This window comes from Vicugna pacos, chromosome 10, assembly GCF_048564905.1.
Source record: "Vicugna pacos chromosome 10, VicPac4, whole genome shotgun sequence".
Lineage (NCBI taxonomy): Eukaryota > Metazoa > Chordata > Mammalia > Artiodactyla > Camelidae > Vicugna > Vicugna pacos.
In genome coordinates, this window is record NC_132996.1 from 72,383,970 (window position 1) to 72,406,649 (window position 22,680).

The 22,680-nt window shown below is 56.0% G+C and overlaps 1 protein-coding gene and 1 long non-coding RNA gene across 2 annotated transcripts in view; one reads left to right on the plus strand and one right to left on the minus strand.

Annotated features, from left to right (window-relative positions):
* The window catches only part of SHANK2 (SH3 and multiple ankyrin repeat domains 2), a 490,743-nt gene that overhangs the window by 119,763 nt on the left and 348,300 nt on the right, over window positions 1–22,680 (minus strand). Inside the window, exons 16-17 of the mRNA XM_072970511.1 lie at window positions 16,012–16,094; window positions 14,312–14,436 (exon numbers count right to left, since the gene is read on the minus strand). Coding sequence (XP_072826612.1) covers window positions 14,312–14,436; window positions 16,012–16,094 — 208 coding nt within the window. The remainder of the gene's footprint in view (window positions 1–14,311; window positions 14,437–16,011; window positions 16,095–22,680) is intronic.
* On the plus strand, window positions 16,767–18,880 carry LOC140698851 (uncharacterized). Its single transcript, XR_012076854.1, has 2 exons — window positions 16,767–17,116; window positions 18,616–18,880. It is a non-coding gene; the product is annotated as an uncharacterized lncRNA (long non-coding RNA).

The following is a 22,680-nucleotide window of genomic DNA, read 5'->3' on the forward strand; positions in this document are numbered from 1 at the left end:
TCCATGGGCCTTCAATCTGCTTAGTGCCTCCCCTCAAGACTTGAACTGTTTCACCGCCCCCGCTGGGCCTTTGGGCTAGGCAGGAGGACCCGCCTGGGAAGACGTAACAGGGGGTCCTGCAGCGCTTGAGGCCAAGCTCCGGGTCAAGCCCAGCCCCACCATGAGAACTGTGTGAGTCTGGGCATGCCACCTGGTCTTCCTGAGCCTTGACTTCCTCATCTACATAATGGGACTATCGACAGAGCTGACCTGGCGCAGGCAGGAGTGTGAAACGAGACACCCCTATAAAGCATCCTTCCACGCCCACACAGCGGACCCCCCGCGACAGCAGCAGGTGCAGATTCTGACCCACTGGCTGCAAATTCTGGTGTTCGGGTGGGTGTCCGTCACTCAAAGCTGTCCCGGCCTTCCCTGCTCACGGCACCGCTGTCCGTACTGCCCACTCTCGGAGGCCGTAATCCACGCCTCGTTCCTCCAAGGTGCCCCTTTTCTAGGCTCTCCCGCTACTCCCACCTCTGGCCCTCTTGGCAGGTGATGCACCAATGACCTCCAAGGTGATCAGCCACCAAGAACCCAGGCGTCTGCCTGTCCTAACATCCTGTCCTTATCATGCTCCTCTGCCACCCCCACCAGCAGCCATCTGGTCCCTCTGGCCCCTGGTCCTCCGTGGGCCTACCACCCCCAGTCTCAGGCTCTGTAAATCCAGGGTCTAAATGCCCCCTTTGTGAAAACCACCTGCTTGGGAAGGTGCAGCCCTCTGGGGCACGTGCTGCCTCCTCTGACCAGCTCAGGTGCCATGACAGCCCCAGGAGATGTCCCCATCCCACCGTCATCCAGGCCCCCACCTCTCAAAGCCCTGCCCCTTGGTTAGCTGCATTCTGGATGCTGGGAAAGATGCTCTGTGTGGATGTCTCATCTCATGCTCTCATGGGGAGTTGGTTCTGTGCTATCCTCCATACCAGAAAGCCCTTCCTGCCCCTCACGCCCACCGTGGCCCCTCCCTGGCCAGCCCCTTTACTCCATCCCTTATTCCAGGCCATATGGTGGAGATGTTCACTGTGTGGACTCTGAAGCAGCTGCCTGCCTAAGCCACAGCCCGGCTCTGTCACTCACGTGCTGTGTGTCTGTAGGCTAGCGAGTCCCCCTCTCTGTGCCTCAACCCCCTTGTGCAGAAAAACGAGCTGATAGGAATATCCAAACTAAACTGAGCACTCGGGGGCTCAGGCAGGTGAAGTGCCAAAACCAGAGCCCAGCATCCCAGAAGTGCTCAAGAGGTCTGAGCATTTCCCACTGTCACTGTCTTCACGGTCGTTTGTGTTATTTGCAGTCAGCACACGCTGTCCAGCAGTGACGCTGCCAGCGGGTCTGAGCTCTGTGGCTGGGGCTGGGGCTGGGGCCGGCTCCCCCGCCCCGCTCCTGGCCTCTCCCCTCAGGCCCAGCACAGAGACCGTTATGTGGTTATTTACTAAGTGCTCCCGGAACACCTGTTGACTGACCCCAAGGCTGGGTCAGCAGTTCACAGAAACACAGGGTCACCCTATGTTCTGTCTTCAACCACATGTACTCTTTAACCAGGGGAATGGAACAGGCGAGCCACACCCAGGAAGATTTTGTGGAGGCATTGTGCTTTCTTCTTCCAATATCTCTCTAGAATTTTCAACCTCGTCGTATGTGACAGTTCCCACCTGACTGTATTATGCTAAACCGTGTTCTTTTCTTGCATCCCGCTGTGGGAATGGGGAATAAACAAGGCTGATATTTACCACTCCAAAAAGAGAAAAAAAGTTACCCTAGGACCCTAGGAGCAAGCCCACTCCTAGATACTCACATCCCCCGAAGCTGGAAACAGGGACTCAGACAAATACTCACACACTCATACACCCAGCAACAGTATTCACAGCAGCCAAAAGGCAGGAGCAACCCAAATATCCATCCGCGGATGAACGGAGAAACAAAGCGTGGTTCATCCGTAAATGGACTATTATCTGGCTACTGAACAGAGCATGGACACGGGCCACAGCGTGGATGGACCTTGGAAAACATTCCGCCGTGTGAAAGGACGGACCTTGGAAACATTCCGCCCTGTGCTGCAGGATTCCACGCACATGAAATGTCTGAACAGTCAAATCAATAGAGAAAGACAGGGCATCAGCGGCAGCCTGAGGCCGACGGAAGTGGGGGGGTGGGGAGTGACTGCTCAGTGGGAAGGGGTTGTCCTTTTGGGGTGACGAAAACCTTCTGGAACTAGACAGAGGTGATGTTTGCACAACACTGTGAACGTACTAAAAATGCTACTGGATTGTACGTTTTAAAATGGTTAAAATGCTAAATTTTATGGTATGTGTATTTTACCATAGTTAAAAAAAAGATACACACAAGGAAGAAAGTACACGTGTACACACGTGACAAAATGTATCCCTCATAGACACACGTAAAGAAATGAGAATCCAGGAAGATAAACCTCATTACGGTGACCCCATCACCTGACTCTTCCCTTGGGTGTGAAAACTGATCGCCAGGCACAGGCGGGGGCAGGCTTCGCCCTCAGCCCCTGCAGCTTCCCCGGAGCTGGGGCACACGTCTACCCCACAAAGTCCACGGGGTTTGAGCGGACATCGGGAGAGAGTTCTGGACCTGCACAGGGAAGGGATGGCTTATTCTGGTTCTCTCGGGCGTGAGTCAGTCAACCCCTCCATCTCTGTCTGCTTTTCCTGTGCCTGGCCCTGCTGGGGCTTGAGGGGGCGAGGGAGGGGAGCCGCCTCTCCAGACAGAAGGTTCTGGCACGTGCTCTTAGGGCCTCTTGACATCCTCGCTAAATCCCGCTGGCCTCTGGGCCAGACCGTGGAGCCTGGCTCGTCCATTCCATCAAGAGACATACAGCTGGTGCCAGGCTGCTCTCCTGGGAGCTGGGATGACCTGGGGCACCAGACGAAGGCCCTGCCATCTGAAAGAACTCAGGTTCTGGAACGGGAGATGCTCAACCAACCAGTCCTTGTCACACAGACTCAACAAGTGGCAATGCTGAGAAGAGACGTGTCCTTCAGGAGAGCCATGTGATCTGGGGAGGTTTCCGCCAGTTAGATAGTGAAGGCTGGCCAGGGAAGGCTCTGGAAGGGGAAACGGGAGCAGAGACCTGACATAAGGGAGCCACTGGGAGCACAAGAGGGAGAGAAGAAACAAGCAGAGGGCTGGAGGCAGCGGTCAGCCTGGCTCAGCAAGGAGGCCGGGAGCCTCAGAGTCCTGCAGGCAACAGTAAAGCCTGGACTTTACTGAAAAGCGACAACAGGAAGCTCTCCCTGGAGCTGAGAATGGAGCAGAGGCTGTAGCAGCAGGAGGGGAACCCAGGACAACTCCCAGGCAGGGACTACACTTGCGGCTGACATCCTATTATGAGCATGAAGGCCTGAGAGGGCCTTGGAAACCCAGCTCACCTCCGAGGAGCTCTGTGACCCTGAGCCTGCCACTCTGACCTTTCTGCGCCTCAGCTTCCTCATCTGAGAAATGGGGACAGTGCGAGAACCCACCTTCTGGGCTTCTGATGAAGCCTAAATGAGTCAGAATACACAGCATGCTTAGAGATATGTATCAGCTGTGGCGGCCGAGGCTGGAGACACAGCAGGCCTGGGTGGGGAAGGATCCCCAGTCCAACGCTGGGAGAAATCCAGGAACTCAAGTCACCACATCAGGAGCCATGCCATGGAGCGCTGGCCTGGCTCCCAGCAGCCTGCAGCCCGGGGCGGCCACAGATGGCGGCTGGTTTCTGGTCAGCTCACGGTCAGAGCCTCCATCTCCCGGCTTCCTTCTCTCAGCCCCAACCCATCTCTCCAAGGCCCACGGTTGGGCACTGGGGGTATTGGGACTCACACCTGACCTCACCATGGTGGGTCCCATGGGAAGAGGTTCCCGGGTGGTGAGACGCTGCCTCAGGGGAAAGGGAGGCCAGGCCTGGCTGAGAAGGCTCTACCTCCCTCCTGCCTCTCAGAACAGTGGCCTCCAATCTGGTCTCTCTGCCTCCACCTCCTTGCCTCACAAGGCCCCAGCCCGGTGATCCGCAGGCCACGGACGTTCGTGCTGAAACATCAGAGACCACTTGCCTCCAGTGACTGAGAGAGGCTGCACCACTCAGGTCGGTACTCAAGGCCTCCCTGACCTCGAGGCCCCTCCTCCTCACACTTTCCACACTTCCCTACACGGTCTTGCCTCCGAGCCTTTATCCAGGCTGTGCCCTCCCCTCATGGTGCCTTCCATCCTCTGACAGATACTGAGTGTTCGGCTCTGGCTGGTCCCTTATCTCACGGAGCCTTCGGGTCAGGAAGGGACAGTGACAGGTGCTGTGAGTGAGTGTCTCAGGGAATGTTAGGGAGGTTTCACTGAGGAGGGGCCACTAGGCAGAGATCTGAGGGTGAGCTGGAGCTACTCAGGTAGAGGAAGTGGAGGTGGGAGAGGGGTGACCATCAGAGAGAGATAGAGGGAGAGAGAAGCGTGGGCAAGTGCCAGAGGTGGGAAGGGGTAGGGCACGTTCGGGAGATCAGGGAGAGAGGACCTTGGTCAACGCTGATCTGCCACCTCCCCCACTCATCCAAATAACCTGTTCCTCCCTCTGCACCCCAGCCAGGTTTACGGGCCTCCCTCCACCCCAGCGCTTTGCCCCTCGAGGCAGAGATGGCCTCCTTTCATCTCCATGACCTCCAGCTCTGCCCACAGAGGCCTAAACACAGAGGAGGCATGCTGAAAACTTCGTTAAATGAAACTGAAGGCCCCGGGTAGAGGGAAGTGGAAAATTGGCCAGTGGGAGGTTGGGCTCAGGGCACCGAAGCAAGGACACCGTTCTCAGGATTTTACAGCCTCGGACGGTAACGGTGGCCTTCCACATCCCCTTCCCCATCCCTTCTCATTTCAATTCCACTTACTGTTAGTGCACACACACTCCAGTTCCCAAGACCGACAAACTCCATCAATTAGAAGATCCTACAGGGCATTTAGCACAAGGCCTTCCTTCAGTTCATTTGCCAACCTAACCACTTGTATCATGAAACTCCCCACCAAAGGGCACAGCAGACAGAGACAAATCAATGCTAACGAGAGCCTGCAGAGCTCACTGGGAGGCGGGTGAGTGGGAGGAGAGGAGAGAGTGAGGGCAGGTGGGGAAGACCCGAGAGGGCTCCTAACAGGCAAATCAAGAGGCCCATCAGAGAACCCTGAACCGGAAGCCTCCAATGTGGGGCTCTCAGCTCCCCACGCCTCCTATAGACCTCATCCTGTGTAGACTGGGGCTGGGTCTACAGCAAGCTTCCTGGGTTGAGGAAGATCATTATTAGATTACATTTCAGTGACTCAGGACATACCCAGGGCATTAGCCAGGCCCAGGCTTTGGAGTCACCCTAGACTCAGATCTCCTGGTGGGGCCCTGGCAGGCTACTTCATCTCTCAGTTTCATCACCAGCAAAACGGGCACAGGACACCTATGTCCCAGGAGTTTCTGTCATTAACACATGTTTTAGGGCCTTTTTTTGTTGCATTTTTTTGGAGGGGGGAGGTAATTAGGTTTATCTATTCATTTTTAGAGGGGGTACTGGGGGTCCTAAGCATGTGCTCTGGCTCTTGAGCTATAGCCTCCCCCCAGGGCCCCTTGGATGCATCACGCACTGTGCTGGACACACCATAGAGAGCAGGTCATCAAACTCTCCAGCCTAGAAGGAGCAGGAGTTCTTGGGAGGGAGACAGACATAAGTCAACCACCTGGCAAATGAAACGATTCTGATGGCGAAGGAAGCACACAGAGTGAGTTACAGGGAGCCTGGGAAGGCATCTCCGAGAAGGTGACATGTGAGCTCAGACTTCAGTGGTGAAGCTGAAGGTGGGCTTAGAGCACAGATGCTTAACCACGTTGATCCCTTCACCCCTCCTCGCAGAAGAGGTTTCTCCACAAAGCAGACAAGCACACTCACTGAATCATAAGCCTCTGTGTCCACAAAGGCCAAGGACACAGGACACAGCGATGGGAGGGAAGTGCTGAGGTCTCCCACCAGGCTCCTCTAGATGGGAGTCTCCATCCTCCAGCTCCCAGGTTCAGTACCCTGGAGAGGTCCCAATCCTGTGGCGATTCAGCACCACAGAGAAGTCCAAACCCAAGAGGTTCAGCACCCTGGAGAGGGCCAGCCTCTCCATCCTTCCTTCTGCTGCCCCCAGCCACTGACCAGCCATACATTCACGCCTACTTAAACAGATAAGCGGGACCCTCCCTGGACCAGCCCGTCACTCTCAGCTCCACAACAACTGACCACTCCCCAAATCCACCCTGAATCTCCCTGACCCCCTGAGCTTTCCCTGGAGCCTTCAGTTTTTGCCCACAGAAACCCCACACTTACTTATCAATGGGTTGTGCCAACACCATCTCTTCATGCAGACCTTTTCCTGATTTAAACTGAGGCCTTCACCATACACTACTTTTTGCCCTCCTTCCAGACTGTGAATTCTTGGAAGAACTGTTTGATTCACGTCTTTTCTCCCTATAGCACACACCAGCCCAGCTCCTGGTGGCCACCCCAATGTGTGCTGCAGAAGTGAATGAATGAAGTTGCAAAAATGATTTGTACAATTGCTACCAATCGCTGAGAGCTCACTCTGCCAGAAACTGCATGCTTCACACACATTTTTATTTAGCTTAAGAAACTGAGGCCAAGAGATGAAGGATTTGCCCAAGTTCACATAGTGAAGAGGTGACAGAGCTTGGATTCAAACCCAGATCACACTGCACAGCCTGTGCCCTTGACCGAGGCTCCTTTCCATCTCTATCCAACCCAGGGCACTGCCATCTGCCATTCCCACAGAGCCTTGAGCACAGCAGCCGTGGTCCCCTGAAGTGATACTGAATCTTTTTTTAGCCTGAAATTGAAATCACTGATGCTTCAAATTAGAACCCCAAAATGAACGAGCCAAGACTTCAGATCTGTAAGAGCTACGCCGCCTGCATCCACCTTCTCAGCAGGATTCTGGGATGCTCCTCAGCCTGGACCACCTGTTCTCAGTCAATATGGAGGACAAAGTGAACTATTTTCTAGGCACAGGAGGGGCTACATCAATGTGCAGGAAAGAGGTCCGGCCTCCCAGCCTTCCAGAGGCTCCCCTCCCAGAGCAGTGGCCTCTTTAAAGCCTTGGAGAGCAAAGACCCCAGTGCTAGGAGCCTTGGAGAGCAAAGACTGTAATGACAACAGTTTGCCCTGTGCACTGGCATCTTCTGAAGGCAAACAAAAAAAGCAGCCAAACTCCTGTGTGCTGACTTTTATTTGCCACTAAAGGAATATTTTTCAATCCTCACTGAGAAGGTGGCTGGAAACTTAGACCTTAAGCTGGCCACAGCCTCCCCTCCTGCAGTGGCCTTGTTGCTGGCAGCCTAGAAGCAGAGGAGGTAGAGTGGGAAGCTAGTTGGGGGCCCAGGCCTTTTCCAAAACCAGCACAGCAAGAAGCCATGGAGCTTCAGAACAGAAACGTTCCATATCTGGAGGGACCCAGGACAGCCCCTGGGCCTCACTTGTCTTTAACATGAAACCAACAAAACTTGACAACCAAAGTACCAATGTGATTCAAGGTCAAGAATTCGCCAGTCGCCCTAGCTTCCTGCTAATAGCAGCTGGCATTTGCTTTCTAACTTAGTTATTGAATTAAACCCCCATTTAAAACGATTTAAATAAGATATTAAGAACGGGGGTGGGGAGGGGAATGGGTAGAGTTCCTGGACTGGTCATGCAGGCACCAGCAGGACATGTGATGAAACCTCTCTCCACATCCTGAAAAGCAAGGTAGAGAAGTGGGAGCCGTGCGGTGTGGCTGAGCAAGGATTCTGGCACCACAAAGGGCTCTGGCCTCAGCCCTGGGATTTGTCGCTAGAGGGTAAAATGGGAATCATGAACAGAAATTCCAAGATTACCTAAAAGCCAGATCAGTGCCAAAACAGAACTGAGCAAGGCAGTGAGTGCCCTGGGAGCAGAAGTTCAGGCCAAATCCGGAGGCAAGCCTGCCAGGGATATTTGGGGCCTGGGGTGGGGTGGGGCAGGTGTCTGCGCCAGCTGGTATCTTCCCCGCAGAGAGGCACCAGGAAGCTACAGCCAGGACACTCTTGGCTGGAAATGCCCGACTGCCTGTGCTTGGCCCACGGTGGGTGTGCTCTGTAACGGCCTCCAGCTCGAAATGATGGCGGTAACGATCACCTGTCACCTGTCATTACTGTAACCTTATAACGTATTCTGTGCTCAGCTGCTCGTCTCCGGTTTCCGCTCCTGACTCAGGCATCATCAGTGATGACGAAGGACAAGAAGATGACCAACAGCAAATCCCGATGGGGTGCAACACTGGTCCAGCTCCAGCAGCCCCGCACAATCTCCTAACCAACCAGACAGGCCACGGCGACCTGCGTGCCCAGGGCTTGCACGGCACGTACAGTGGACCCTTGGACAACATGTGTTTGAACCGTGTGGGTGGGTCCACTTCTACATGGATTTTTTCATTAAATATAAAGTTGGGTATCTGCAGCTTCCACACCCATGGATACGGAATCCTCGGATGTGGAGGGCTGACTATGGGACTTGAGCATCCGCGTAGTCTGGTATCTGGGGTGGGTACTGGAACCGACGCCCTATGGGCAGCAAGGGACAGCTGCAGCTAATCTCCAGTGACTTAACTCGCACAACCAACCATTTTGCTGGTGGGAACGCTGAGACCCAAGAATGACCACGGATCAGGAATAACCTGGGCTTCACTTACTCTCCTCCGTGTAATACTTAATTTGGGAGCTGGGGAGGCAGACCGATTACCACCAGGTTGTAACAATTGTTCATACTCCCAGCTGGGTTAAAAGTAACGGTCTGGGCAAACGTGTGCTAGAGTCCGCGCTGTATCTTCCAAGCAGCAGCCTGACACTTCATAAGGTGCTCAAATGGACTCTAAGGAAAACACCAGTGCACTCCTCTTAGCGTCCTCCCTTCAGTGCAAACCGAGATGATAAAACAGTTCCAGGCCATCTCTAGTGCGAGTATTTAATACGTGGAAAAAGTAATTAGCAAACTCAAGCATCACTTTTCAAGGATGAAGGATATTGTTGTCTGCTTTATGATTGCAAGGGAAAACCTATTTACGGAAATTAACACGAAAACAAGATGGGCCACTTCAGGACTACGAAAACAATCACAAAAACCATAGGAGTCCTCAGCACAGCATCAGGGTGGGGAGCGATGGCCCCAGGAAAATAATTGACGCCCAGGAAAGCGCTGTTGTCCTGGAAGCAAACAGTAACTCCCTGGCCATGAGGCGGAGACAACGCTCACCTGCAAGAGATGGCCGCTTCTAAGGAATAACTTGCCGTTTCTGAAATTAACACCTGTCATTCTAGAAGATCTGAGAAATTGAGAAATGTCTGAAAAAAGAGAAAATAATCACACATGGTTCCACCACCTAGGGGTCAATGCCTCCTTTCCTTTCTTTTTCCTATGCTTATTGGGGGGGTGGTGGTATAATTTAGATGATATTGTGCAGATAATTTTAATTCTGCCCTTTTCACCTAATGTAAGGTAACCACTTCCCATTGGTATTAAGAATTTGCAAGCATGATTTTTAATGCTTTCTCACGAATGTACACAGATGCATGGTGTCCCCTTAGCCAGTCCTGCCCTTTCTTTTCACTGCCCCGTGGTCTCTGCCTGTTTCTTTCCTTTCTTAAAAAATGTGTTTTTATTTTGGTGGGGGGGAAAATTAGGTTTTTATTTACTTACTTACCTTTAATGCAGGCACTGGGGATTGAACCCAGGACTGGCACTTGCTAGACACGCCCTCTACCACTGAGCTGTACCCTCCCCCTTCTTTCCTGTTTTTGGTTTAGATCATTCCCTTAGGATGGATTCCTAGATGTAAAATTCCTGGTTCAGCTTTATGCTTCATAATACATATTGTCATATCAGTTTCTAAAAAGTTCATGGCAATTTATTCTTTCACAGAGCACCACAGAAGTGCTGTCACCAGAGATGGGTATAGTAATAAAAAAAAGTGTTTGCTAATTTGAAAATAAAAACTGGTATCTCATCGTTTGGTACTCTTCTTATAGTACGCCCCTGGATACATCCAGTGCGTCCGAGCGTCTCCCAGAGTCTCTGAGCTACGGCATTACTGAGTCAGACAGCCTGGGTTGGAAGCCCAGCTTCTCCGCTCACCTGCTGCAAGATCGTGGACAAGTGACTTAACCTCTCCGAGCCTCAGTTTCCTCACCTGTAAAACGGGGATAACGCGGATGCTGTTTCACAGGACTATTGTGAGGCTCGGAGGTGGGGACAGTGCAGTGCCTGCAGATACACCCTAGACTGGTGTGAGGACCTGGGCTTTTGGTTGTATTTGCTGTGAATGTCTGTCCTTTTGATAATTATGGTTTACTTGTATTATGAGCAATTCTTGAGACACAGGATGTTTTAGTTTATTAAAGTAATGCAATGAACAAAACTTAGGTTTCCAAATGGGGAGGTTTCTGGAAGACAGACAGTCCTGGTCTGGAGACAAGGAGATCAGAGCAGTGCCTGCTTCTAATCTTCAGTTAGAATGCTAAATTAAGAGGTTCAAAGAGCCAGCGTGATGAGGCCAGCTGGTCACCATCCTGCCTGCCCATTGGAAGAGGCAGCATCATCAAATCGCTCTAAAAACACCAATTCCCAAGCTCCCGCCTTGTGGCTCCAATTCCGTGGATGTGGGCTGGGACCAGGTCTCAGTGTCGCTGAAATGTCTGCAGGTCAGCCTGGTGTCCAGCCAGGTTTCACTGGACGAGGCCGACGGGCACTCAGTTTGTCAAGTCTCTGCAGGAATCAGTGACATCCTGACCTCCAAGTCTCCGTAATTACTCGATGCAAACGGTCACCCGTGAGCCACTGCCGTCCTCCTCGCCCAGCAGCCTCTCCTGCCCCACCTCCTGGGGTGAGGAGCCTTAAACAAGATAACCTTGAAGAAGAAGCTCAAAAAGCACCCAACACGCTGCGCCTGAAGGCTGCCCCTGCCTCTGGACTCTTTGCTTTCCACTCCCTGGCAAGCCTAGCTGTCATTTAAACCAATCTGAACTGGGTTTCGGGTGGTAACCAAAAGGGACGGGGGGCCCCAGCCTCACATTTGCCCTGACTCCCTCGCTTGCTTCTGTCCCTGGGCTGTCACTGCCCCCGCCCACCTCTCTACGAGCATCACTCCCCCGGCCCCGCGGGTCCCCACAGGGACACTGAGCTCCACCGCCCTGCCCACTCCCACTGCCCCTACAGCTCTCCGGGGAAGCTTCAGTGTCGCCCAGCACGCTGGTCTGAAAGTGGTGAACATACATGGTCTAGAGCCACCACGTTCCACTGTCCCAACTCACGGGGCACCCACTTCCTCTCCTCCCCCTCTGAGATGGGTTTTCATGACAACCCAGCAGCACACTAAGACCCACCTACGTCACTGGCATTCCTGACTGGAAGGAAGCCTCTTTCACGGAACTTCACGCAAAGCTTTGGGTCTTTGGCGGGAGAGAGGGGCGTGGTCAGCAGAGAAACCAACAACAAACGAACAAACTCCTCCCAAAAGCTAAGGCAGAGATACGCGTCTCTTGAACACCCAGGATGCCCGCACAGAGGAAACCCTTCTTGCTGGCATTCCAACAAAGTCCAAGAAGGAAAAATGAAGTCCCGCAGATGCCGAAGACGTGGACGAATGAACACCCACTTCAAAAGTTGCCTCCTGGTCCCAAGGTTCAAACTGCAGCTTGTGTTTTTAAAGAGGAAATAAAAATTGGACGCACTCTGAGTTCTTTTCCAATGGCAGAGAAAAAGGAGGGCCGGCCCGGGCGGGGGTGGGGGACGAGGACAGCCTGCCCACACCTGGGGCCGCTTTCCACACAGGACCCCACACTAAACCAAGAGCCCAGAAACCCTGGACTCCAGGACAGCTTCTTGCCAAAACACAGATCCACCCGAGACACGTGAGTCTGTTTAAGACAAGCCCTCCGAGGTCGAAGCTTTCTCGCTGAATACACTGAAAAATTTTCTGTTGGAAAAGACGTACGCCCGTTAGGCTATCGATGGTTTTAATATTCCAGGGGCAGAATCCGGTAGCTCAGAAAACAACCCAATGGAGAGTCTCAGCCTTTTAAATCCAAGTACCTGAAGGAGAATTTCTGAGCCCCACAATGTAGACTTGAAATAAACCAGGAGGAGCAGGGTTCCCAGGGTCCCTCCTCCCCCGTGCCCCCGTTACACTTGGACCCGCGGTGAGCAGCCTCGTAGGGGCCCCCTGCTCCTTCGGGTCATCTGAGACCTAGTAACAGCAACAGAACCTTAACGCAGCTCAGGGCTAGCCATTCATGGAATCTAGAGGTGACCCAGAATATAAAACCTGTTCCAAAATGGCAAATACGTTTGCTTATGAGAGGTTAAAAGCAATGTCAAAGGAGCTGCTTGGAAAACAGGACAGCAACTCGAAACGCTCCCAGTTTCCACAGAGCCCTCGATCAGTCCGGGTGGCGGGCCTTCTCTGTCTGGCGCAGGCGTGCCCCGCGGTCACGTCCACCAACACAGCATCTCTGCCCCCTGGGAGAGCGGTGGGCCCAGCACTGGCCACGCGGCAGGCTCCTGCTTCTTTCATTGACTTGTTTATTCAGGAGACCATCCCATGAGCCTGACAACCAGGGGTGCTCTGGCATCTGCAGCCCTCATTGATTATTTAAAACCAAGAACCAGCAACAGCTCTGTCAACCTAGAGCCACCTCCCTCTCTCTGTCTCTGTCTCTGTCTCTTGCGCACACGCACACAGACACACACACACACATACACACACACACGGGAAGGGGACTTACATCACAACTGCATCCTACAGAGGATGATTCAACCCAGTCTCTCTGCATTTTCATGAGGTTACAAATCGAGTTAACCCATGAAACCACCGTGGGTTCCAGTATCCATCATTCTGGGAACGCGTTCCACGGTTTAATTGGGCAAAAATGAGCACAGGTCTTCATATGAGCCAAACTCTGATTGGTCAATAATAATTTAAATACCTCTTGCCACAAATAAAGTGAGAGCAACACAGGACACCTGGAGTAAGTGGCAGCACCGCCTCCGTGTCACCTGGCTCTCCCTCCTCCTCTCCTGTCTTTCCTTCCGGGTTCCTGTCACTCAGTCTTCGGAAGTACTGAGGAGAGCACGGGCAAAACTGCAGCTGAAAAAGCCCCGGAGGCTTAGGCGTCACGGAGAGGAATGGCTGGGAGCGGCCGCCTCACCAAGGCCCGGGTCTCCACCTTTCCAGCCCCACGGCGGAGGCCCCGGGCGCCTGGCTGGAAACCACGCCTCCACTCTCTCCACCTGCGCGTGGACTCCCAGAGCAGGTGAGACAGGGCTCCGGGTTACCCCCAAGCAATGGTTTTTCCAAGAAATGTGAACTCCCAGCGAGGGCCATCTGAGCTTACCGGACCTCTTAAAGGTACCTTTTTCAAGGTACAGCACATTCCTTTTCTTCTTGGTACTTCCAAAGAGTAACACATTCCTTTGCACAACACGATTGAAGGGAACGCCCAAATCCACAAAAGGCAGGGAGCTCAGGCGCGCAGGCAGCTCAGCTCCTCTCACTCCAGCGTGGCGACCCCGGGCGAGGCCTGGAGCACGCGGGCAGCACAGCTAGGGAGCTTTGTTCAGCGAAGAGGACAGGCCCTCCTTTCACCTGCTAGCCAGAGCCAGTTTTCCAAGCACCTGGATTTAAAAGTTTCCATTTTGCACCACCAACTCCAGACACCTCTCTTGCCCAGCCTCCTCGGTCTCTGAAGACCATCCCCATCCGACAGGACTGTTACTTCGACTTGCAAATCAACAGACCCTTGGCCGTCACCGTTAGAGACCTCGTGCAAACAAGAGCCGTGGTCCAGCGCCTCCCAACCTGCGCCGGTGACATGAGAATGGGAGGTGGCCTCTCTTCGTGTCTATTCACAGAGTCACAACTAGGCCACCCCCACAGATCCAAGTGTGTCCCCGACAACGTGGCAACCACCTCTCTCTTCCTTCTACTTCAAGACCAATGGCCAAGTTTCACATGCATTTCTACCCTTCAAAGAGTCACAGCTGAGGCCTCAAAGACAACCCCAAGGCGCGGTCCACGGGAAACAGCAACCACAGTGGGCGGAAATGACCAGGCAACACTCGTCCACGGCGGTCTCGTCCACGGCACCCCCAGCTCCGGCCCCCTGGCCACGCTGCCAAGGCCACAGGCCCCACCCCAAGAGAGTCGGCGCTCTCCCCCAGCAGAAAGATACGAACACCTGTGTCCCTACCTCAATCAAGAAGTCCCCAGTCCTCAGTCCGGCTTGCCACGCCACCCCACCTTCATCCACGGACTCCAGGTACTGCAGGGCTGGGAACGCCGGTGTCGGCGTGAATTCTTCAATGGGCGTATCCGCTGGGAAGGCAAGGGACACCTCGTTACAAGCCTGGGAGATGTGTCCACATTGGCAGCCCAGGCCTCCCACAGGACCCTGGGGGAGAGAAGGCCCTCGTGTCTCCATGGAAAGAGGGAGGTCCAGGCCAGCTCTCCGCTGGGAAGAGGCTGACTCAGTCAGGTCAACACCAGCTCAAGCAACAGAGCCAGCTGCCTTTGGCCCATCACAGCTCTCGGCCCCTCGGCTGGAGGCACAGGACAACGTGCTGCCCTGGACGTGGCTGTATGTACACGCCTGTCATTTTCTTTAAAAGCATCGGTGACTAAACATTTTCAGTTCTAAAAATGGAAAAGTTCCCCCCCACACCCCATAACCACATGGAGCTATAGAAACACCACACTGAACCTCTTGCCAAATTTACATCTATGTAGACTCGCAACCAAGGGGATTCAACTTGGAGCATGGACGGAACAGAGCACTGACCCAGTGGGTGGCTGCAGACTGGGAAGCTGCTCGAGTTCTCTCCGCCTGGAGCCTGGCTCTCTGTGACCACCCTGCGGCCAGTGGCCAGGGGAGGCCTGGGCCCCTGCTCCGCACCCAGAGCAAGCCTTGGCTTCCGGGCCCCACAGCTGCAGAGGGAAACTCTAGGGCAGGAGGTGGACTTTCCTGGGTAGACATGAGCGGCCGGGGGTGGTGGCTGGGAAGATGAAGGTGGCCTCAGCTGGGGGAGGGGTGACAACACCACACAGACAGTCACGGACCCACACGGGGACCGATGTATCTTTTCTCCCTCCCTCTGGACAGGCCGCTGTCACGGCAGCCTGAGTCTGGAGCAGGTGGGGCTGCCCCTGGGGAAGGGGCCTCCCCAGCACAGGTGTGGGACCCCCGGCAGAGCACAGAAGCTCCGAGATCAAACTTCCACACGGATCCCCCCAACACATGTGGTGCACAGATGTCTCCTCTCACGGGGAGGCGATGCCATTTTGTTTTATCTTGGAAGGGAAGCCCCCAAGATCAGGGCTGATGGGAGGTGCACTGCCGTGGAAGACGTTCCCGGAGCCCCCCACCATGGGCCACGTGACGTGTGTGCTGCCGGCTGGGCCACAGTGGAGGGGACCATCTTGCCACGTTTCCTTTGCAAAGTCACCTTAGAGGCGGGCACACGGATGCCTGCCGCACTCAGAGCTGAAGCCCACTGCCAGAACGGGGCAGTTTCGAGATCCCCGAAACTCGGGACCTGGCAAATTCTGGGTATCTGAGACCAGGAGCTCTGAACCCAGCCACAATCAGGCTGAACTAAACCTCAAAATATAAATGAAACCCATGAATTAAAAAAAAAGAGTGGGGGAGGGAGGGGGAGAGAGAGCGAGCTTGTTCAGAGCAATATTGTGCACAGAAATTAACAGTATTCCTAGAGGAAGCCCCGATGTCTTCTGAGTAGGGCAGAATGTGAGAGAACACGGTTGTCTGGCAACCAAGTGCCCCCAGGACAAAGGCTTCTTTCTGAGCTGGGGAACCTTTTCCACACACACACACACACACACACACACGCACACGCACGTGAACGCATCCAGGCTGGGAGCAGCTGCTCTTACCTTTCGCCCCTCGGAGCACGAACCCAAAGCCCTCATTGTCTTTCTTCTGCAGGACCACGGTCTTCTCCTCGATAATGCAGTCGCTGTAGAGAGAATTCCGGGGATAGCGACCATTATTGTAGCCTGTCATCATCACCGTGGCAGATCCTCCGCCGGGGACGTTCATCATCATAGCCAATTAATCACCCCAGCTCGCCGGATCCAGGCAGCATGGAGGAAACTAAGCAGGGCGCAGGAGGAGCGGAGGCAGCTGGGGGCAGGCTAACGGGATAGGCGGGCTCGGCACAATGGGGCTCGGAGGGGGGCGCCAGGCAGAGGCAGAGCCGGAGCGAGCGGGAGGCAGGAGTCATACGTGGTGGGGAGGCCGCCCAGCGATGGCTGAGCGGGCCGGTTCCGGGCACCCGAAAGCAGAGAAAGTAAGTGGCCCGCGGGAGCCGAGGCGGCGCATTCAGGAGCCCGGGCCGAGCCCGGGCCGGACGCAGCTTCCAAAGGAGGGAGATGAAATCAGCCGGAGGAGAAATGAGGCAGCAGTTTTTTTTTTTCTTTCTTCTTCTCGAAGGGGTTTTTAAAAACATCAAATTCTATTTGCTCCTTGCTCGAGCCGGCACCGGGAGACGCGGCCACCCCTCCCCCCGGTCCGAGCGAACGCGGCGCCCCCTCGACCATCCGCGGAGCGCACGGTGCCGCCGCGGCGGCAGCTCGGCGTCATCCCGCGCGGAGAAACCGCAGGCTGGCGGAGGGGGCGGCCGGCGGGCGGGCGCTTCCAGCGGGCGGGGGCAGGTCACTCCAGCGACAGAAGCCACTGACAGCACGGCCTCCTTGACGGGGGACAAGGCGGCTGCAGGCTCCCCCTTTGAGAGACGATCTAAAGCCACACCGGCTGCCCCTTGGCACAGCTTTTTTTTCTTTGGAAGGAAAGAAACCCGAAAGCTCCAACTTTGCTTCTCCGGCCAAAGCCTCCCACCATCCACAGGGAGGGCGCTTCACCACGTGATCGCTCGCCCGCGGCACGGGGTACGGGACAGAGGTGGGCATCCCGGCTCAAACGCGGCCCTCCCCCACCTTCCGGGGCTGCACCCCCCAGGATCCCACTGCTGCCCCGGAAGTAAGTCAGGGGCGGGGGGGGGGGGCGCAGCAGGCAGCCTGGAGGCTTTCTCCAGGGTCCTAAGGGGCTGGTGTGGGAGGGCGGGGGAGGGGCAGGGCCCCGAGGGCAGGGCCAAGGCGGCCACAGAATCAGCAGGCCGCTGTCTCGGGGTGGGGGGTGCTGACGGGCTGGAAGCCCAGACAACTGAAGGTCAGCTCTGCCCAGGACTAGATTCGCCCCCTGCAGGAAGCAGGCGGCCCCAGCACGCAGCCAACTGGGAGCAGCACCCGGGGGCCCGGAGCAGGAGGGACAGGGTGCTTGGACACGGTGGTGGGCAGTAGCCAAGAACTTCCCATTGCACAGACGAGGCAGGGGACGCAGCTGGGGGACGCACACGTGTTCTGACCCACTCCTGAGCCCTCCGTCCCTGCATCAGACACAGCACACAGGAACTCGCGGGGGTGGCCCTGTCTCCCAGGAAGGGGCCAGCACAGCAGGGACACACACTTTGACAAGGGGAGGCCACACAACCCAGCGCGACCGGTCCAAGGCAGTCTCGGAACTTGGGAGCTCTCCCTGGGCTCGCGCTCTGCCCCCAGCCCTGGGGTCTGCCTGCGAAGCGCAAGGAGCCCCGGGTCGGGGAGCTCAAGCTCAGCCCCCACGGCCCACCAGATGCGGCGTCCAGGGCCTGGGAGCCCATGGGCAGGGCTCACACCGGCCTGGCCTTTAGTCAGTGGCAGGCTCTCTAAACCGTGGCTTCCCCTCACATCACAACGTGGCGAGATCAAGACATGGGCCTCCCGGGACTCCTGTGAGGTCAGATGGGGCTATACCGCTGGCCTGTGGTGGAACCAGAGAGCCCCAGGGAGCCCCAGCTTTAACCGCTTGGCAGTTAGCCAGGATCCGGAACCACAGGAGTGGAGGGGAGGAGCCGGGAGGGCGGGGGCCCTGGGGCCAGCTCACCCTCCACCAGGCCCCCTCACCCTTCCATCCCATGCCTCCCAACCAGAGTACAGACACAACTGCCTCCCCGGCACCCCTTCTCCTCCCCTCTGAACTTCTCAAAGGGAATGGGCACCCTGGCTGGCAGGTGCCACCTGCCACCCTCTCCTGCCCTTCTCCAGGGAGAGGCCTCCCAGGGCCAGGCTGCTGAAGCGACGCATTCTGAGTTTGCACTTCCCTTCACAGAGCAGCCCCTTGACACTCTGGAAAGATCACGCCCGCTCCGAGGGCCCTGAGCCCTGCTGTCCCCGGGGACACACACCTCTGCCAGGCTCCAGGGTCCTGCTCTCCCTACAGTGGGCCAGCTCCACCCACCTCGCAGATGAGCCCACGTATCCCAGCAGCAGCCCCTCACGCCGGGGGGCTTGTCAGGGCAGCGCGGCTGGCAGAATGCCGGTGCCCCCCCATGGACGGCACAGGGCAGGGGCGTGTGGGCGTGGTGGGCAAGGGATGGATGGCACAGAGCTCAGCCCAGATCCAGCCCTGCTCCGGCCCCAAGGTCACTCTGACCTTCGCAGCCTCGGGGTCCCACTCTACAAAATGGGAACAGCAGCGATGCATGCCTCGTGGGCCCGCGGAGGAGCGCACGGAATAACCCACCCGCGCCCAGGCCGGCAGCCGTGGTAACGGCAGCAGCGTCTTGAGCGCGGTCATCGCTTGCATGTGCTGACGCCCTCCTGCTCCTGTAAGGACCCCTCCCAGGCTAAAGGCGAAGCCTGTCTCCTGTGTCCCCTCTTAAGCCTCTCAGCGGTTCCCAACCCATGAAGAACTTCCCGACTCTCACGGCTGCCACTGTCTCGTCCCTAAACCGCGTGGCTCCACCATCCTGCTTGCTGAAAACAGGCCTGACTTCCTATGAAGAAGGACGGCTCGAAATTCTCCCCCTGCATTAGTTCAGGGTCTAAACAGCCCCCGGTCCCCTGCCCATCACGACCTGTCTCATTTTCATTCACAGGCAGACCTGGGTCTGAATCCCTACCCAGGCATTTATCAGTTTAGCTTCTCTAGCCTCAGTTTCCCCACCTGCAAAGTGGGAATGGGGAGACCTGCCCTGCAGGGACTTTGAGGAACAGGTGAGACATGGCCCCCGAAACACCCCCCAGAGGGCAGGCCCCTCACGTTCTGGGAAAGTGCCCTTGTCAGTGTCCCCCTGTGCCAAATCCCGCAGGAGACAACGACCTCATTCTGCGGATCACATGGCACGGGGCCACGCATGCCAGTGTTTGTGGATGGAGTGAGATGGGCGTGAACAGAGCGTGGAAGGGCAGGGTGTCAGTGGAGGTGGCTGAAGGACGGCCGCCGAGGTCAGGTGAGGAGGTCTTGGGACAACCCCCAAGCCCCCAGTCGCCCCCAGAGGGCAGGGCACGCAGCACCGTGGAGCTGGCTCCCCGCCCCGTGAAGTGGAAAGGCAGTCCTGGCCCTTGGAAACCCACAATCCTTGTAGCAACCCAGGGAAAGCGCCCGGAAACTCGAGTGGAAGGGGCATTCCCTACAGACAGGAGCACGTGTCCAGTTTTGTCCAGGTGGGCAGCTGCACACATCCCCCCCCCCCGCAGGACCAGACTGGGAGGCCCACGCCCTGGGCCTCGGGGAGGAACATTCCTGGGACGCGAATCTCTCAGGGGGCTCTTTCTGCTGGCTCATGAATCTGAAAGCTGTCTCAGGATGGCAGCTGCGGCCACTTCCGGAAGCCGTGGCTTCCGTGTGCTGCCACCTGTCCCTGGGGACAGATTCTAGGGAAACAAACAGCCAGCCCCAAAGTGGTCACGCCCACCCTGCTTGTGTCTTCCCTTTGCCCTGGACCACGCTCACAGCCCAGGCTGACCGCCGAGCTGCCTCCGTCTGGCTCGGTTTCACTCCCCTGAAATGCCCTCAACTTGGCCTTATAATCTACCCAGGTCCCCAGCAATGCCTCACTGCCTGCTGTCCCACGTTCCGTCTGTTAGCCATGCCCTTCCCCAACGCAGCAGGCCCTGTGAACGGGGTGGGAGCTACCCCAAACCTTCCTGACAAGGGACATCACACAGTCTCCCCACAGGGGTCCCCTCCAGCCTTGCCCAAGCCTCTGACAGGGCCCTCCTCATGTGCTAACCCATCACCTACTGGCTCCTTGGGAACACACATGATGCCCTGTCCTCTGCATCTCTCTACGTGGTACTACTGCTAGTGAGATTCAACATGTGTTTGTTGATTTAACAACAAAAAAATTTAACCTAGCTGTACATAATTTAAACGTGTTTTCTAAACAGGGCAGGAGAACATTTTAATGTACCCCAAACGTACCCTCCTTTGGGAGCTTCCTGTAACAGGAGCTGTGGAAAGCAAAGGGGGTGGGCATTCAGCCCAGCCAAGTACAGCTGTGCAGGTTGTGCACAGCACAACTACAGAGGATACCATTACATCATGGCCAGCATAGACTTGTATGTTTACTGTGGTGATTATGCTTCTGCTGGAAGTAAAGTGCCTTGAGGAAAGGCAGGCACCTTTCACTGGTTCATGCAAAGACAGAGAACAGGCCACTGGCTGCCTTGCTCATGTCCACCTGGGGGTATGGGCTGCCTGGGGACCAGGATGCATCCATAAAGAATCACATCAACACCAGGAGACACAACTCCGGTCCTAACTCTCCTGGGAGCCACACGGTAGACACTGTTAAAGGTTCTCACTGACCAAGGGTCCCATACACACTGCAGTGAAGAGTTTGCTGAACACACGTGGAGCAAGGCAGGGGCAGTGTGGAAAACCAGTCGGCCACGCAGTGGGCCCCAGAGTTCCCACCCCATGGCAGGCCTGCAGACACCCCTGGTGTCTGCCTTGCAAGACTGCAGGTGGCCAGGCCTCCAGTGGCCTCACCGTCTCCCAGAAGGGCACCACAATGGACCTACAGGGAAGGCTGCATTTTACATGGGCCCCGCAGGTAGCAGGTGCCAGCGATGACAGCTGGCGTTAAGGGTTTGTCAGTCACTGAACAAGCTCTCTTGGCAGTGGCACCGATCCTGGAGGAGGTGTCAATGTGAAGCCACAGGAAAGCAGAGCCCGGGTGGCCAAGGTGTGTGAGCACGTGGGGCCCCAGGGTGGCTCTGTCTACCCTGTCCCACAGGGGAAGGAGCATTACAGGCATTTTCATTTTGAGCACAGGCACCGCTGGGGCAGACCAGATGGCTTCCCCCGGCTCTTGGATCCCAGCTGGGATGTGACCTGGTCAAGTCAGATGGCTACGTTTCTTCCCTGCCCCACTGGGATTGGGTTTTGGTCTAGGACTAACACTCAGAAACAGTTGGGGCCAATGGTTAAGCTACCACGTTAATAAGTAAATTAATGTGGCCATTACTTACTGAACACCTGCTAAGTGTCAGAGGATGGACTGGGTACCCGGCATTTCTGGAGGAACAAACCAGACCCAGTCTGGCCCTTATGGAGATGTCAGGTGTGTGGGTTGAATGCCCCCAAATTATGTTCAAGTCCTAATCCCCCTGTACCGTGAATGTGACCTTATTTGGGAATAAGGTCTTCGCCGATGTGATCAGTTACGGATCTCAAGATGAGATTGTCCTGGATTTAATGAAAACCACTGACGGGTCCTTATAAGAAAAAAGAGGGGGAGACTGGGGCATAGAGACATGGGAGAGGGAAGGCCACGTGATGACAGGCAGAGGCTGGGGGTGCAGCCGCAAGCCAAGAAGCACCAAGATCGCTGGCAGCACCGGCACCTGGAAGACAGGAGGAAAGGCCCCCCCACAACTAGAGACTCTGGGGGGAGCCCTGTCCTGCAGACACCTTGATCTCTGACTTCCTGCTGTTTGGAGCCACCCATGTCTGCGGTAATCTGGCACGGGAGTGACAGGAAACTCACACGCCAGGCAAGTGGGAGACAAACACTAACCCAACCGTCACACAAGTGTGCAGGAAAGGGAGCTGTGAGAACCAGAAGAGGGCTGGAGGACTTCCCGTAGGAGGAGGACCAACACACGAAGAATAGGAGTGAGTGGGATGGGACGCTGGAGAGGGGAAGAGGGAGAGGAGAGCACCCCAGACAGAGGAGGAACCACAGCGACGAAGGTTCAGAGCCACAGCTGAGAGGCAGGAGGGGCGGGTGACACAGGCCGTGGGTGTGGGCGGCCTGCACGCCCAGGGCCAGGGCCAGGGGACCCAGGGGGCTGGTGAGAGGCTACAATGAAGCTTCAGCCAGGCCCGTGACAGCATATGCTCTCCCTGTGTCATCCGAGAAGGCGAAAATGACAGAAATCTGCTGTCCCACCCCCACTGTAGCCCGAATCCCCCTACAATGGCCCAAGGTTGACTCGCAGACATGGCCGGAAATTCGTCCACCAGCTATGTTTCCTGCTAAACCATCCGCATAGGGAAGCCTGCGGCAGCAGATGGAACAGCTCTTCCAAGATACCAGCACGGAGCCAGAGTGAGGCTGCAGGTGGTCAGGACAAGCCACAAACACGGGCAGGAGGGGCACACACGCTGCGCATGGCACCTCGGGCAGAAGCGCTGACCCGCTTCGGCTTTGCGGAAGGGCGGTGGGGAGCTGCCGGGCTGTTTCAGCAACTGGCTCGTCTGTGTTTAATGGCGTG